At 37.6% G+C, this 16713-nt stretch overlaps 2 protein-coding genes across 2 annotated transcripts in view; both read left to right on the top strand.

Moving 5' to 3' along the window:
- Positions 1–16713, top strand: part of LOC136388496 (uncharacterized protein PF3D7_1120000-like) — a 419710-nt gene that overhangs the window by 89640 nt on the left and 313357 nt on the right. The gene's annotated exons all lie outside the window — the stretch shown is intronic.
- Positions 1–16713, top strand: part of LOC136389586 (butyrophilin subfamily 1 member A1-like) — a 91904-nt gene that overhangs the window by 13179 nt on the left and 62012 nt on the right. Inside the window, exons 4-5 of the mRNA XM_066361457.1 lie at positions 8714–8737; positions 14055–14075. Of these exons, the coding sequence (XP_066217554.1) occupies positions 8714–8737; positions 14055–14075 (45 nt within the window). The remainder of the gene's footprint in view (positions 1–8713; positions 8738–14054; positions 14076–16713) is intronic.

Here is a 16713-nt window from a genome sequence, read left to right as displayed (position 1 = left end):
ATGCCTTGGAGTAGGTTTGTTGGGGTTAAGAAAACTTGGAGTTCTGTTTGCTTCTTGAATTTGAGGCTTTAGTTCTTTCCACAGGCTTGGGAAGTTCTCATCTATTATTTGTTTGAGTATGTTCTCCATTCCATTTTCTCTCTCTTCTCCCTCTGATATACCTATTATTCTTATGTTATTCTTTTTGATGGAGTCAGATAATTCTTGTAGGGCTATCTCATTTTTTTTAATTTTTGAGTCTCTTTCTTCTTCTCTCTGTTGTGCCTCAAGTTGCTTGTCTTCTATTTCACTAATCCTCTCTTCTATCTGACCTGTTCTATTAGCTAAGCTTGTTACTTCATTTTTCAGCTCGTGAATTGAGTTTTTCATCTCTGTTTGATTTGTTTTTATAGTTTCAATTTCCTTGGACATATATTCTTTGTGTTCATTGAGTTGTTTTCTGAGCTCCCTCAAGGCATTTTCTTTATTTACAAAATATCTGAGACTGGGCCACCTTGCAGAAACAACATTAGAAGATGTAGGACATTCGCTTCCTTTTCGTCACAATGTGTAGAGAACCCGTCTCACTCATGTGACCCAAGATATTCTTTTCTCAATTAAGGCAGAAGAAGCTCAGTAAAGTACAATGAAAAACAGAATTTTTGTCAGAGAATCCCACTCCTTTCTCTCTCCTGAATTCAACTCCCATGAGTATTAAGATGTTCTTCATTCAGAAATGAGTAAAAACAGAATGTCCTATAAAGTGTGGTTAACAACCAACCTGTGGACAAATACATGGTGGATGCAGCACCCAGACCCCTGACCTTATGTCACTGGGAGGAGCTGTGTGTCAGTGCTCCTTCCACAGTGTGGTGGCCACTCTGCACCATGTCGCTGCTTCAGCAGTGAGATTCACAGGTGTGGTTAAAAACATCCAATGAACATACTAAAACTTACAAACAGAGTTCCTGAAACATAAGAATTTCAAATCGACCAAGAATATTTCAGCCTAGCCTGTGGTCACCCTGTAGATAGAGCATGGACTCGGGACACTGAGGTGGCCATTTCAACCCTGGACTTGCCCGGACACGGCACACAGGGCAGCAGCTACAGCTACAGTGAAGCAGCTATGAGTGCACAGGTTTTCCTCCTGTTCCCATTCTTTCTCTCAGTAATATTAACAAATAAAAGGCACTTATACAATAATTAATTTAAGAAATTAAACAGCAAATCTAGTATTTTTAAAAATTTATATTATTTTACTAACTTACCTCCCTTTTACACCATTTTACTTACTATAGAACACATGTGGATGATAAAGAGATTTGTTCCGTTGTGTAGGTGTGTGTTTTTTGGAGGGAGCATGTGTGATTTGACATGTGTTTCTGTATTCATCTGAAATTATCCTAAATTTAAATTTGAATTTGTAAATATATTACGATCTCTTTGTGTTTACTATCCACGAAATTGACATTGACGTTTGTATTTCTTTTTCAGCACAAGTTCTGCATATATTATTAGCTAAATTTACTGATATTTCTTCATTTTTCATCCACATGAAACATCTGGTTTATTTCTCTCTTTGACATTTCCGGCCCTCTTATCCCCGGGCTCTCCGTTGGCCTGTCCTCCTCCTAGGAGTCCACTGTTCCTCCCCCAATATTGAGGTGGTCCTTCTCCTAATTGGAACTCTGTCCATTTCTGTTTCCTACCTTCCCTCCTTTCTCTTCGCTCTTTGTCATTTTACACAAGTGTTTCCCTGTAAACATACACTGCTCTGTCTTGCACTAAATTGTCACAGTTTCATTAAGACATTGGTGAGATGAAGGGTGTTAAGCTGACAGAATCATGAATTTTAATATATACATATAATACAGGTTTATATTAGGGTGTATAGATGAATATATATGTATGCATTTCTGGGAAATATTCAATCTTGAGATCTCTGTCAAGTATGACAACTTTGAGGGCCCGATATTATGCAATTAATACTTCTCCAATTTCTTAAGATAAATATCTACAAATTGTTAGCATTCAGTGTCTCTCCCCATTGTCTTTCCACAGCCTTTCCATTGTCTTTCGTGATAAATACCTTGTATCATTCACTGGTCAGATGTGACAGAGTGGGGCGTCCCTCTTCCTCTGTCCTAGATCATATGACCCAGGTGTTCCAAATTTACTAAATATTTTACTTAATTAATTCATACAATATAAAATTTCTATCCATCCCTGATTTTCATTCTTTGGCATTATATTGACACCAATATCACATGACAAAATGTACTTAAAATATATACAATTTTCAAATGGATGAAGTATCTTTATACACGTGCAAAACTCGTTCATCTCTGACCTGTACTTTTTATGTGAAGGGTGCAATTGATTGTGGTGTTTCACAGTAAAGAAAACTTAATCATTCAAAGCTGAATGTTTTCTTTTTTAGTGACTTTTCCAATTTTTTTAATTTCATTGCTATTGAATTTAGAATTATGTGAGTCCAAACAATTCCCTCCTGCTTCCCATTCCTTGTCTAAATAATTAATAACTATAATATTTTTAAAAAGAGAATTATGTTATATATTAAACACTAAAACAAATATTTTTACATTTTTATATTATTTTACAAATTTAACACCCTTTTCCTCCTTTTTATTTACTGTAAAATACCGGTGGTCAATAGTGTCCTCTGAGCCACTGTGTTTGGGGAGGAATGTGTGATTTGGGGGTGTGTGTGTATGTGTGTGTGTGTGTGTGTTCATTTGAAATTAACCTAATTTTATATTTGAATTTATAAGTAAATTTGAATTCTCTTTGTAGTTGTTTCCCATAAAGTTGACATTGACATTTTTTTTTCTTTTTCAGAGGAATTTAAGAGACAATTAGGTAAAATTACTGATATATTTTTACTTTTAATCCATGTGAAAACATCTGCTTTATTTCTCTCTATGACATTTCCGGCCTTTTATCCAAGTGCCTTCCGTTGGTCTGTCCTCCTCCTAGATGTCTGCTGTCCCTCCAGCATGATTCTGAGACAGCACCTCTTTCATTTGGGTCTGTTGACTTTTGTATCGTTGTCTTTTATCCTTTCCTGCATCTCTTTCTCATTTTACCCAGCTATTTCCCTGTAAACTTTGGCTGCAGCAGTCAAGCAGAGAATTGTCACAGTTTCATTCAGAAGTTGCCGAGATAAAGGCTTCAAGCTGGCAGACACACAGTGTCTAGTATATATAGATATATCATTAAATATACACATACAGATATTAGTGTACATATAAGCATATATAGATATCTGTGTGTGTATGTGTGTGTTTTTGGAAAATACCAAACTTAAGACTTCAGTCAAATTTTTTAAATTTAAGTTCCTATTCCTATACAATGGATACTTCTCAAAACCCTTGAGAGAACAGTCTCCGAAATCAGCATTCAGTGTCTCTGTCCATTGTCTTCTCACAGCCTGTGTCATGATAAATGCCTGACATCCTTCACTGCTCAGATGTGATAGAGTGGGGGATCCCTCTTCTACTGTCCTTGATCATACGACCTAGTATTATTCTAAGCTTTCTAAGTATTTTACCTAATTTTTTGAACTTTTTCATATATCCAAAAATGACAGTTTCTTATTTTTTTGCCTTCTTGATGACTCAGTTTTCAAATGCCAAACAGAAATTAACAGTAAGGAATTTTCTGAAGGATGTAATATTCTAAGGTGAGGACAAAAGGAATAAATCTCTGATCTCCACATAATATGGGAAGTACACAAGACATAAATAATGATCGTGATATATCTCACAAAGAAGATCCTTAATCATTCAAATCTTAATAGTATCTTTTTCTAATGACAATTTAAATTATATTTTTTTCCCTTAGGAATGGTCTTTAGGAATATATCCCTCTTTGTACAGAGCAGGTGTCATATGATGAATGCAACATAAACATTTTGGGACAGATGGTGTGTCTACTGTTCACGTCCCGTCCCCATCACGGCTGAAGTAACTGTTTTGAATGTGAATACATGTGTTTCTAGCCTGATAATGGTGATAGTCTAGTGACAGGGGAACACTTAGTACTGCACATGTCAGAATTTATGACCTCACTCATCGTTTTATTTCTGACTTAGTTTCCTGTGCACAGGGGACAGGGGAGGGAGAACAGCATTGACTCTGATGGGTGAGGTGTCCTTTGGATCCTCAGGGTTCCTGCTTTCACAGACATGGGTCCCCATGTGCTCCACAGTGAACTTGGAAAGGGGCTCATTTCTGTCCTCCTTCCCGACATTGTGTTTTCATATGGAATGAATGACTGTATTATTTCTTCCTTTTGCTTTTCAGCCGAGCAAAGTGCACAAGAAAAAAGTAAGTACCGATGATCTACTGCCCTGTCTTCCCTCACCTGTCCCTCATCCCTGTCCTCTCTCTCAGGGACCAGCTACCTGTGTCTCAGTTCTCAATCCTCCCACTCTGATCACCACTTCATTTGCTCCTCAGTTTCTCCAATTATTACTGCTGTTGTCGACTTGCTGAAATTAAGGAGACAGAGGCTGTTGGTCAAATTAGTATTATCACTAATATATTTGCAAGGTTTGGTACTTTTAAAGTTTCTGAGTATAAGTTTCCTCAAGGACAGCTCAGGTCATTTGATTCCAAACCTCCCTTTTTCTTTCTCTTCATCTGAGTCACTCAGCTACATTCAGACATGACTTAAAACAGAAACTCAGATGCAAGAAGGTTGAGAATTAATCGAGGGCCACTAACCTTGTGAATAGACGCACATTAGAACCCACTCCTGTGTTTATCTGGAAGAGCAGTTTCTCAGTAACTCTTGTGTATTAGTTTTAGCAGATTTGTACAATGAAGGAACTGCAATTAGAAATGAATGCATACATATATAGAAGCATAAAAATACTATAGTAATCAGGGCAAATATTTCATCATGGTCCATGTAGAGTGAATAGGAATCAGGAATATTTTAATTAAAGAATTTCCAGAACATTTAAAAATATAACACAATTTATTCAATAAAATTCTTCTCTTATTTTTAAATTGTTTTAAATATTTATTGAATTTATTGGGGTAATAGTGCTTAATAAAACTGTGCACGTCTGAGGTGCACAATTCTGTCACACATCATGTGTATGTGTCAGTGTGTTCATCACCCAGTCACGTATTCTTCTGTCACCATTTTATTTATTTTAAATCTTTATGTCATCACATGTCACATGGTATTTTATAATTGTAGTGATGATTTCAGTGAAATGGATTTTCAAGGCATTTTCTTTATTTATGGAACATATGAGACTTGGCCACCTCCCAGAAACAAAATTAAAAGATGTAGGACTTTCACTTTCTTTTCTTTACAGTGTGTAGAGAACCTGTCTCACTCATGTGAGCTGAAATATTTCTTTTTATTAAGGGAAAAGCTAGTAAGGTCCAGTGAGAAACAGAATGTTCGTCAGAGAATCCTTTCTCTGTCCTGAATCACCTCCCGGGAGTATTAAGATGGTCTTCATTCAGGAATGAGTAAAAACAGAATCTCCAATACAGTGTGGTTAACAACCAACCCGTGGACAAAAACATGGAGGGCCCATCCCCCCCCAAACCCCTGAGCCTGTGTCACTGGGAGGAGCTGTGTGTCAGTGCTCCTTCCACAGTGTGGTGGCCACTCTGCACGATTTTGCTGCCGCAGCAGTGAAACTCACTGATGTGTTTAAAGCATCCAATGAGCATACTAAAACTTACAAACAGAGTAACAGAAATATAAGTATTTCAAATAGACCAAGAATATTTTTAGCCTTATCTGTGGTGGCCCTGTGGGTAGAGCGTGGACCTGGAAAACTGAGATTGTTAGTTCGCCCTTCGACTTGCCCAGAAAAGGCAAATAGGGCAAACAACACACAACTAAACTGAAGACATTATGAGTCCACACGCTATGTTCCTAATTGCCATTCCTTTCCTCAGTTATATTAATATATAAAATATTTTCAAAAATCAATTACTTTATAAATTAAACAGCAAAATGGATATTCTTAAAGTTTTAATACTATTTTACTAAATTAAGACCCTTTTCTTCCTTTTTATTTACTATAGAATACCGGTGGCCAATAGTGAGCCCTGAGTCATTGTGTTTTGGGGAGGCATGTGTGATTTGGTGTGTGTGTGTGTGTGTTCATTTGAAATTAACCTAATTTTATATTTGTATTTATCAGTAAATTTGAATTCTCTTTCTGGTTGTTTCCCATGAAATTGATATTAACATTCTCTTTTTTTTTCTTTTTCAGAGGAATTTAAGAGACAATTAGGTAAAATAACTGATTTTTTTTTTTACCTTTAATCCATTTAAAAACTCTGGTGTATTTTTCTCTATGATATTTCCGGGCTTCTTCTACACGTGCCTTCTGCTGGTCTGTCCTTCTCTTCGTCGTCTGCTGTCCCTCCCACATGATTCTGAGACATCAAGTCTTTCATTGGGGACTCTGTTGATTTCTATTCCGTTGTCTTTCATCCTTTTCTGTATCTCTATTATTTTACACAGCTATTTCCCTGTAACCTTTGGCTGCAGCAATCAAGTAGAGATTTCTCAGTTTCATTCAGAATTTGGTGCGATGAAAGGCTTCAAGCTTACAGATACACTGCGTTTCTATGCAGTGTGTCCATAAAGTCATGGTGCACTTTTGACCAGTTATAGGAAAGCAACAAAAGACGATAGAAATGTGAAATCTGCACCAAATAAAAGTAAAATTCTCCCAGTTTAATACCTATTCAGAGCAGTTTGATATGGGCTCACGCACATATTTTTTAGGGCTCCTTAGGTAGCTATCCCGTATAGCTTCTACAAACTCGTCACTGACTGATGGCCTACCAGAACGGGGTTTTTCCACCAAACTCCCGGTTTCCTTCAACTGCTTATCCCACCGAGAAATGTTATTCCTGTGTGGTGGTGCTTTGTTATAAACTCGCCAATATTCACATGTTGCACTTTGTTCATGGATTTGAATTTATTGAGCCACAGACCACACTGAACTTTCCTCTGTACCATACACATCTTGACTGGCATGGCCGTGGTCTGCTACGCTGTATACATGGTGTTACGTCATCATCTGTGCATGCACACATGCTGCCACATCATCCTACAGAAACTGGGAGGGTTTTTCTTTTATTTGGTACAGATTTCACATTTCTATCATCTTGTGTTGTTTTCCTATGACTGGTCAAATGTGAACCTTGACTTTATGTATACATTGTATATAGATATATACATGTATATATTAGTGTATATATCAGTATATATATCAGTATATATATGTGTGTGTGTGTGTGTGTGTGTGTATGTGTGTGTGTGTATGTGTTTGTTTTTAAAAATACAAAACTTAGGTCTTCTGTCAAATATTCTAAATTTGAGTGCCCATTCCTATACAATAAATACCTCTCTAAATCCTTGAAGGAACAGTCTCTAAAATCAGCATTCGGTGTCTCTCTCCATTGTCTTCGCACAGCCTGTGTCATGATAAATACCCTGTATCACTCACTGGTCAGATGTGACAGAGTGGGCGTCCCTCTTCCACTGTCTTTGATCAGGTGACCCAGTATTTCAAGCTTTCTAAATATTTAACCCAATTTTTTGAGCTTTAAAAATATCCAAACATGCCAGTTTCTTATTCTTTTGCATTATTGTTGACACAGTTTACAAATGCCAAAGAGAACTTAACAGTAAGCAATTTTCTGAAGAATGTAATATCTTAAGGTGAGGTCAAAAGTAATAAATATCTGATCACTACGTAATATGTGTAGGACACAAGAAAAAAATATTGACTGCAATATATCTCACAAAAATGAACCTTAATCAATCAAATCTTTTTTTTTTTTTTTTTTTTTTTTGTATTTTTCTGAAGCCGGAAACAGGGAGAGACAGTCAGACAGACTCCCGCATGCGCCCGACCGGGATCCCCCCGGCACGCCCACCAGGGGCGACGCTCTGTCCACCAGGGGGCGACATCGCTCTGCCGCTACCAGAGCCACTCTAGCGCCTGGGGCAGAGGCCAAGGAGCCATCCCCAGCGCCCGGGCCATCTTTGCTCCAATGGAGCCTTGGCTGTGGGAGGGGAAGAGAGAGACAGAGAGGAAGGAGGGGGGGAGGGGTGGAGAAGCAAATGGGCGCTTCTCCTGTGTGCCCTGGCCGGGAATCGAACCCGGGTCCCCCGCACGCCAGGCCGACGCTCTACCGCTGAGCCAACCGAATCAATCAAATCTTAATAGCATCATTTTCCAATGATAATTTAAATTATATTTTTTCCCTTAGGAATGGTCTTTAGGAATATATCCCTCTATGTACAGAGCAGGTGTCATATGACGAATGCAACATAAACAGGTTGGGACAGATGGTGCCTCTAGTGTACACGTCCCCATCACTGCTGAAGTAATTGTCCCACATGTGAATATGTTTTTTTTTTTTAGCCTGAAAATGGTGATAGTCCAGTGAAAGGGGAACACTTAGTATTGACTTTCACTCATCATTTTATTTTCTAACTTAGTTTTCTTTGCTCAGGGGACAGGGGAGGGAGAACAGCATTGACTCTGATGGGTGAGGTGTCCTTTGGATCCTCAGGGTTCCTGCTTTCACAGACATGGGTCCCCATGTGCTCCACAGTGAACTTGGAAAGGGGCTCATTTCTGTCCTCCTTCCCGACATTGTGTTTTCATATGGAATGAATGACTGTATTATTTCTTCCTTTTGCTTTTCAGCCGAGCAACGTGCACAGGAAAAAGGTACGTACCGATGATCTACTGCCCTGTCCTCCCTCACCTGTCCCTCATCCCCTGTCCTCTCTCTCAGGGACCATCTACCTTGTCAAAGTGTCTTGATCCTCCCACTCTGATAACCACTTCATTTGCTCCTCAATTTCTCCAATTATTACCGCTGTGGTTGCCTTGTTGAAATTAAGGAAACAGAGGCTTTTGGTCAAATGAATATTATCACTAATATATTTGCAAGTTTTGGTACTTTTAAAGTTTCTGAGTGTAAGTTTCCTCAAGGACAGCTCAGGTCATTTCATTCTAAATCGCCCTCCTTCTTTCTCTTCATCTGAATCACTCAGCTACATTCAGACATGATTTGAAACAGAAACTCAGATGCAATAAGTTTGCAAATTAATCGATGGCCACAAATGTTGTGAATAGACGCACATTAGAACCGACTCCTGTGTTTATCTGGAAGAGCAGTTTCTCAGTAACTATTCTGTATTAGTTTTAGCAGTTTTTTACGATGAATGAACTGCAATTAGAAATGAATGCATACATATATAGAAGCTTAAAAATACTATAGTAAATAGGGCGAATATTTCATCGTGGTTCATGTAGAGTGAATAGAAATCAAGAATATTTTTATTAAGGAATCTCCAGAACATTTAAAAATATAACACAATTTATTCAATAAAATTCTTCTCTTTATTTTAAATTGTTTTATATTTATTGAATTTATTGAGGTAATAGTCATTAATAAAACTGTGCAGATCTGAAGTGAACAATTCTATCACACATCATGTGTACATGGCAGTGTGTTCACCACCCAGTCACGTATCACTCTGTCACCTTTTTATGTGTTTTAAATTTTCATGTCATCACATGTCACATGGTATTTTTAAAATTGTAGTGATGATATCAGTGAAATGAATTTTCAAGGCATGTTCTTTATTTATGGAACATATGAGACTGGGCCACCTTGCAGAAACAACGTTAGAAGATGTAAGACATTCACTTCCTTTTCTTCACAGTTTTAGAGAACCTGTCTCACTCATGTGAGCTGAGATATTCGTTTCTCGATTAAGGGATAAAAAGCTCAGTAAGGTCCAGTGAGGAGCAGAATGTTCGTCAGAGAATCCCAGTCTTTTCTCTCTCCTGAATTCAACTCCCAGGAGTATTAAGATGGTCTTCATTCAGGAATCATTAAGAACAGAATCTCCAATACAGTGTGGTTAACAACCAACCTGTGGACAAAAAACATGGAGGATGCAGCACCCAGACCCCTGAGCCTGTGTCACTGGGAGGAGCTGTGTGTCAGTGCTCCTTCCACAGTGTGGTGGCCACTCTGCACCATGTCGCTGCCGCAGCAGTGAGATTGACTGATGTGTTTAAAGTATCCAATGAGCATACTAAACTTACAAACAGAGTAACAGAAACATAAGAATTTCAAAGGGACCAAAATTACTTTTAGCCTGGCCTGTGGTGGCCCCGTAGAAAGAATGTGGACCTGGAACACTGAGGTGGCCAGTTCGACCCTGGACTTGCCCGGACACGGCACCCAGGGCAGCAGCTACAGCTACAGTGAAGCAGCTATGAGTCCACACACTTCATCCTGCCTGTCATTCTTTCTCTCAGTAATATTAACAAATAAAATATATTTAGAAAATTATTACTTTAAGAAATTTTACAGCAAATCTTGTATTTTTAAAATTTTATATTATTTTACTAAATTGTCTCCCTTTTCCACCATTTTACTTACTATAGAACACTTGTGGACAATAGTGAGCTTTGTTTCACTGTTTAGATGTGTGTTTTTTTGGGGGGGACCATGTGTGATTTGACATGTGTTTTTGTGTTCATCTGAAATTATCCTAATTTTAAATTTGAATTTGTAAGGAAATTTCAATCATTTTGTGGTTACTAGAAATTAAATTGACATTTCCTTTTGTATTTTTTTTCAGCACAAGTTCTACAAATATTAGGTAAAGTTACTGATATTCCTTCACTCTTGATCCACATGAAACATCTGGTTTATTTCTCTCTTTGACATTTCCGCCCTCTTATCCAAGGGCTCTTCGTTGACCTGTCCTCCTCCTAGGAGTCTACTGTTCCTCCCCCAATATTGAGATCGTCCTTCTTCTAATTGGAACTCTGTCCATTTCTGTTTCCTACCTTCCCTCCTTTCTCTTCCTTCTGTGTCATTTTACACAAGTGTTTCCCTGTAAACATTGGCTGCTCTGTCTTACAGTAAATTGTCACAGTTTCATTAAGACATTGGTGAGATGAAGGGTGTTAAGCTGACAGAATCATAATTTTTATTATATGTATATATATAATACAGGTTTATATTAGGGTGTATAGATGAATATATATCATATCTATGTATTTCTGGTACATATTCAAACTTGAGATCTCTCTCAATTATGACAAGTTTGAGGGCCCAATATTATGCAATTAATACTTCTCCAATTTCTTGAGAGAAATATCTACAAACTGTCAGCATTCAGTGTCTCTCCCCATTGTCTTTTCACAGCCTGTGTCATGATAAATACCTTTATCATTCACTAGTCAGATGTGAGAGAGTGAGGCATCCCTCTTCCACAATCATAGATCATATGACCCAGGTGTTCCAAGATATATCAATATTTTACATAATTTATTCAAACCTTTAAATATGTCCAACCATACCTGTTTTTTATGCTTTGACATTATGTTGACAGCAGTTTCAAATGACAATAGCAGTTAAAAATAAAAATTTACCGAAGAAAAATTGTCTTAGGGTAAGTTAAAAAGTGATGCATCTCTGACCTGTACTTTTTATATGATGAGTACAAGAAAAGCGTTGTCTAAGATTTAAAGAAAAGATAATTTAAACATTCAAAACATAATATTGCTTTTTTCCTTAGAATGGTCTTTAGTAATATATCCGTCTATGTACAAAGCATGTGTCATGTGATGAGTGCAACAAAACCAGTTATCTGATGATAGCGCCTCTCCTGTTCACTTCCTCATCACTGATGAAGCCCCCGTCTCACATGTGAATACGTTTGTTTTTAATCTGAGAAAGGTGATAATCCTCTGACATGAGAACACTTAGTTTTGCACATCCCAGCATTCCTGACCTAAATCCCTCATTGTTTTATGTCCTGACTTAGTTTCTTGCACACAAGGGACAGGGGAGGAGAACAGCATTGACCCTGATGGGCGTGGTGTCCTTTGGAACCTGATGGTTTCTACTTTCACAAGCATGCATCCGTGTGTGCTCCACTGTGGATTATAAAACGGGGGCCTTGACTGTTCTCATTCCTGCCCGACATTGTGTTTCCATATGGAGCGAGCTGATTATTTCTTTATTTTCTCTTTCAGCCGAGAGTGAACAGGAGAAACGTATGTACCGATCATCTGCTCCCCTGCCCTTCCCTCACCTGTCCCTTATCTCCTTGTCTTCTCTATCTTGGTCTTCCAACTCTGAAAACCGCCTTCATTGGCTGATCAAATTCTCCAGTTGCTACCTTTGTCCTTGTCTTGTTGAGGTGAAGACAGAGCCTTTCTGGCAAACAAATTTTATCACTAAAATATTTTCAAGTTTTTTTTTTTTTTTTTACTTTTAAAGTTTCTGAAAGTAACTTTTCTCCAAGGACAGCTCAGGTCCTTTGATTCAGAACCTCCCTCACTGTCATTTCATGCCCTTCATCTGATTGACTTAGCTTCATTCAGGCCTGAGTTAAAACAGAAATTCAAATAAAATTTGTTTGTGAAAAAATGGTGGGAATAAATCTTAAGATTATAGAAACATAATAATCAACTCCTATGTTTACCTAGACAAGCAGTGTCTCAGGAACTCTTGTACTATGGTTGAAGCTACTTTGTACAATTAAAGTACTGCTCTTAGAAATGAATACATATGTATATAGAAGCATCCAAAAATGATTTCGAATATGACAAATATTTCATATTGGTCCACAAAGAGTGAATAGGGATCAAGAATATTTCTATTAAATAATCATCTAAATATTTTAAAATTTTACTAAATTCATTAAATACTATTTTTTTCTTCAATACTTTTCTTCTGTTTTAAATACTTTTAATATTTATTGAACTTATTGGGGTGACCTTGGTTAATAAAAGCATGCAGGTCTCAGGTGCACAATTCTCTCACACCCCCTCCGTACGTGGCAGTGTGTCCCCACCCCAGTCACCTATCCTTCTGTCATCCCTCTATTTATTTTAAATCTTTCTATCTGTCACCCTTCTATTTATTTTAAATCTTTCTGTCCCCACATGTCACATTGTATTTTAGAATTTAGTAATTTCTGTGGAATGGATTTTCAAGATACATTCTTTATTATGGAATAGATAAGACTTGTCTGCGCTGCAGAAACAACATTAGCAGATGAAGGGCTTCCACTGCCTCTTCCTTACAGTGTGTGCAGAACCTGTCTCGTGTGTGAGCTTAGATGTGCTTCTCGGTTCAGGGAAAGGCACAATGCGGTCCAGTGAGAACAGAATATTTGTCGAAAATCCCACTACATTCTCTCTCCTGCATTTAGCACCCATGACTGTTAAGATATTCTTCATTCCGGAATGAGTTAAAACAGAATCTCCAATACACTGTGGTTAAAGATCAATCCATGGGCATAAACAAGGAGAATGCAAGCTCCCAGAGACTTGACCCTGTGTCACTAGGAGGAGCTGTGTGTCTGTCCCTTCCACAGTGTGGTGGCATCTTCACACAATGTCACTTCCGCAGCAGTGAGACTTACTGATCTGTTTAAAAGCATCCAATGATCACACTGAAGCTAAAAAATTGAATAACAGAAGCATAAATGTTTCAAATAGATCAAGTGTTTTTTAGGCTGGCCTGTGGTCACGCAGTGGATACAGTGTGGACCAGGAACAGTGAGGTCGCCAGTTCAGCCTTGGATTTGCCCATACACGGCACACAGGGCAGCAGCTACAGCTACAGTGAAGCAGCTATGAGTCCACACACTTCCCTCCCACCTCTCATTTCTTCTCTATGTAATATTAATGGCTATAATCTCTCGAGAAATATTATATTATAAACTAAACAGTAAAATTAGTATATTTTTAAAATTTTGTATTATTTCACTGAATTAACTCCGTTTCCACCATTTTACTTACTGTGGAACACCGGTGCACAATAGTGAGCTCTGAGCCGTGTGTAGGTGACTGGGAGGGGGAGGGGCCTGTGTGATTTGTTGTGTGTGTGTGTTCATGTGAAATTAACCTAATTTTAAATGTGAATTATTCAGTAAATGGGAATTCTCTTTGTGATTGTTTTCCATGAGATTGTCATTGACCTTTTCTTTTTTTTCTTTTTCAGGAGAATTAAAGAAAACAATCGGTAAAATTACTAATATTCCTTTACTCTTGATCCCCTTGAAAACACCTGGTTTATGTGCCCCCTTCAGGTTTTCAGCGTTTTATCCAAGTGCCATCTGGGAGCCTGTCTCCCTCTTATGTGTCTAACGTCCCCGCCCCACCTGATTATCAAACAGCCCTTCCTCCATTTGGGTCTCTATTGATTTCTGTTTCCTGGGCTTTCATTCTTTCTTATTTCTCCTTTTCTCATTTTACTCAACTATCTCCCTGTGAACTTTGTCAGCTTCTGTTCTGCAGTAAATTGTCACATTTTCATTAAGACGTTGGAGACATGAAGGGTATTAAGTTGACAGATTCATGATTTTTAATATATACATATATTATAGGTTTATATTAGTGTGTACATATGAATATATATGTATATATTTCTGGGAAATATTCAAAATTAAGACCTCTGTCAAGTATTCCAAGTTAGAGCATTATTACCAATTAATACTTCCCAAACCCTTGTAAGAAAAGACTCCAAATTTTCACTGTTAAACGTCTCTGTCCATTGTTTTTTCACAGCCTGTGTCACGATAAATACCTGACATCATTCACTGGTCAGATGTGAGAGAGTGGGGCATCCCTCTTCCACTGTCCTTGATCATATGACCCAGGTGTTCCAAGGTCTCTAAATATTTTACATAATTTCTTCCGGCCTTTAAAAATGTCCAACCATTCCGGTTTGTCTATGCTTTGACATTATGTTGACACCGGTATCAAATGACAATAGCAGTTAAAAGTAAAAATTTACCAAAATATCAATTGTCTTAAGGTAAGTTAAAAAGTGATGCATCTGACCTGTACTTTTTATATGATGAGTACAAGAAAATAGTTGTCCAAGATTTTAAAAAAAGACAATTTAAACATTCAAAGCTTAATATTGCTTTTATCCCTGAAAATGGTCTTTAGGAATATGTCCCTCTGTGTACAGAGCAGGTGTCATGTGACGAGTGCAACAAAACCAGGTTTCTCATGATGTAGCCTCTCCTGTTCGTTTCCTCATCGCTGGTTTAGTCCCTGTCTCCTGTGTGAATACATTTGTTTTTAATCTGAGAAAGGTGATAGTTCCAGGACACGAGAACAATTAGTATCGCACATCCCAGCATTTCTGACCTAACTCCCTCATCGTTTTATTTCCTGACTTAGTTTCCTGTGCACAAGGGACAGGGGAAGGAGAACAGCATTGACCCTGATGGTTCCTACTTTCACAGACATGGGTCCCCGTGTGCTCCACAGTGAACTAGGAAAGGGGCCCACTTCTGTTCTTCTTCTGACCCAATAATCTGTTTTCACTTGGAATGATTGGTTTATTTCTTCCTTTTCCATTTCACCTGAGAGTGAACAGGAGACAGGTCAGTACCAATAACCTCCCCTATCCTTACCTCACCTGTTCCTTATCCTCTCTCTTCTCTCTCAGTGACTGTTTATCTATTGTATCAGTGTCTTGGCCTTCCAGCTCTGATTCCCCTTGTTCACATGTTGTTCAATTTCTCCCATTATGACTCCTCCACTTATCGTGCTGCAATCAAGGAGTCAAAGCCTTTCTGTCAAATGAATTTTATCAGTAGCACATCTAAAAGTGTAGGTAGTTTTAAATATTTGGGGTGTAAGAATTCTTCAAGGACAACTCTGGTAATTTGTTACAGAACCTTCCTCACTATCATTCTTTCCCTTCATCCGATTCACTCAGCTGCATTCAGGCATGAGTTAAAACAGACACTCAGATACAATAACATAGAGAAATAATATATGGACAAAAATGTTCTGAATAGACACTCATAAGAAACTAATCCTGTAATAACCTATATGAGCAGTCTTTCAGTAACTCTTGTACAGTGGATGTTGCAAATTTGTACACTTGAGGTACTGAAATTAGAATGGAATACATATATACAAAATTATTTATTTATTATTTATATATAAATGCATATATCTATATGCATGGAGAAACAATTTTAAATATGACAAATATTTTAGTGTTGTTCATATAAAGTAAAAGAAATCAAAAATATTTTATTAAAATATTTCTAATAAGTACCTTTAAAAATATACATAACTTATAAATATATCTCATTTCTCCTAGTCAAATGGCATTTTAATGCTTTATTTAATTTATTGGGTGACCACGGTTTATTAAAATATGCAGGCCTGAAGTGCCAATTCTCTCACACCTCATCTGTACATGGCAGTTGTGTTCACCACCCCAGCCACATATCCTGTCACCCTCTTAATTGTTTTAAGTATTTATGTCCCCACATGTCACATGGTATTTTTATATTGTAGTGATGATTTTAGTGCAATTAATTTTTAGGTATATTATTTATTCATAAAATAGATATGACCTGGCCACCTTGCAGAAACAAGCATTAGCCGATAAACTGCATACCTGACATTTATTTACACTGCGTACAAAACATCTGTCGAATGTATGTGCTGAGATATTTTTTCTCAGTTCAGAAAAAAGCCTTGTAGTGTCCACTGAGAAACAGAATCTGCATCAGAGAATCCCAGTCCTGTCCCTCCCTGATTTCAGCACCCATCAGAATTAAGATTTCCTTCATTCAAAAATGAGTTAAAGCAGAAACTCAGATACAGTGCAGTTAAGAACCAACCAA

This window comes from Saccopteryx leptura, chromosome 1, assembly GCF_036850995.1.
Source record: "Saccopteryx leptura isolate mSacLep1 chromosome 1, mSacLep1_pri_phased_curated, whole genome shotgun sequence".
Lineage (NCBI taxonomy): Eukaryota > Metazoa > Chordata > Mammalia > Chiroptera > Emballonuridae > Saccopteryx > Saccopteryx leptura.
Note: the sequence above shows the minus strand (reverse complement) of the source record. Positions and strands in the feature narration are given on the sequence as shown.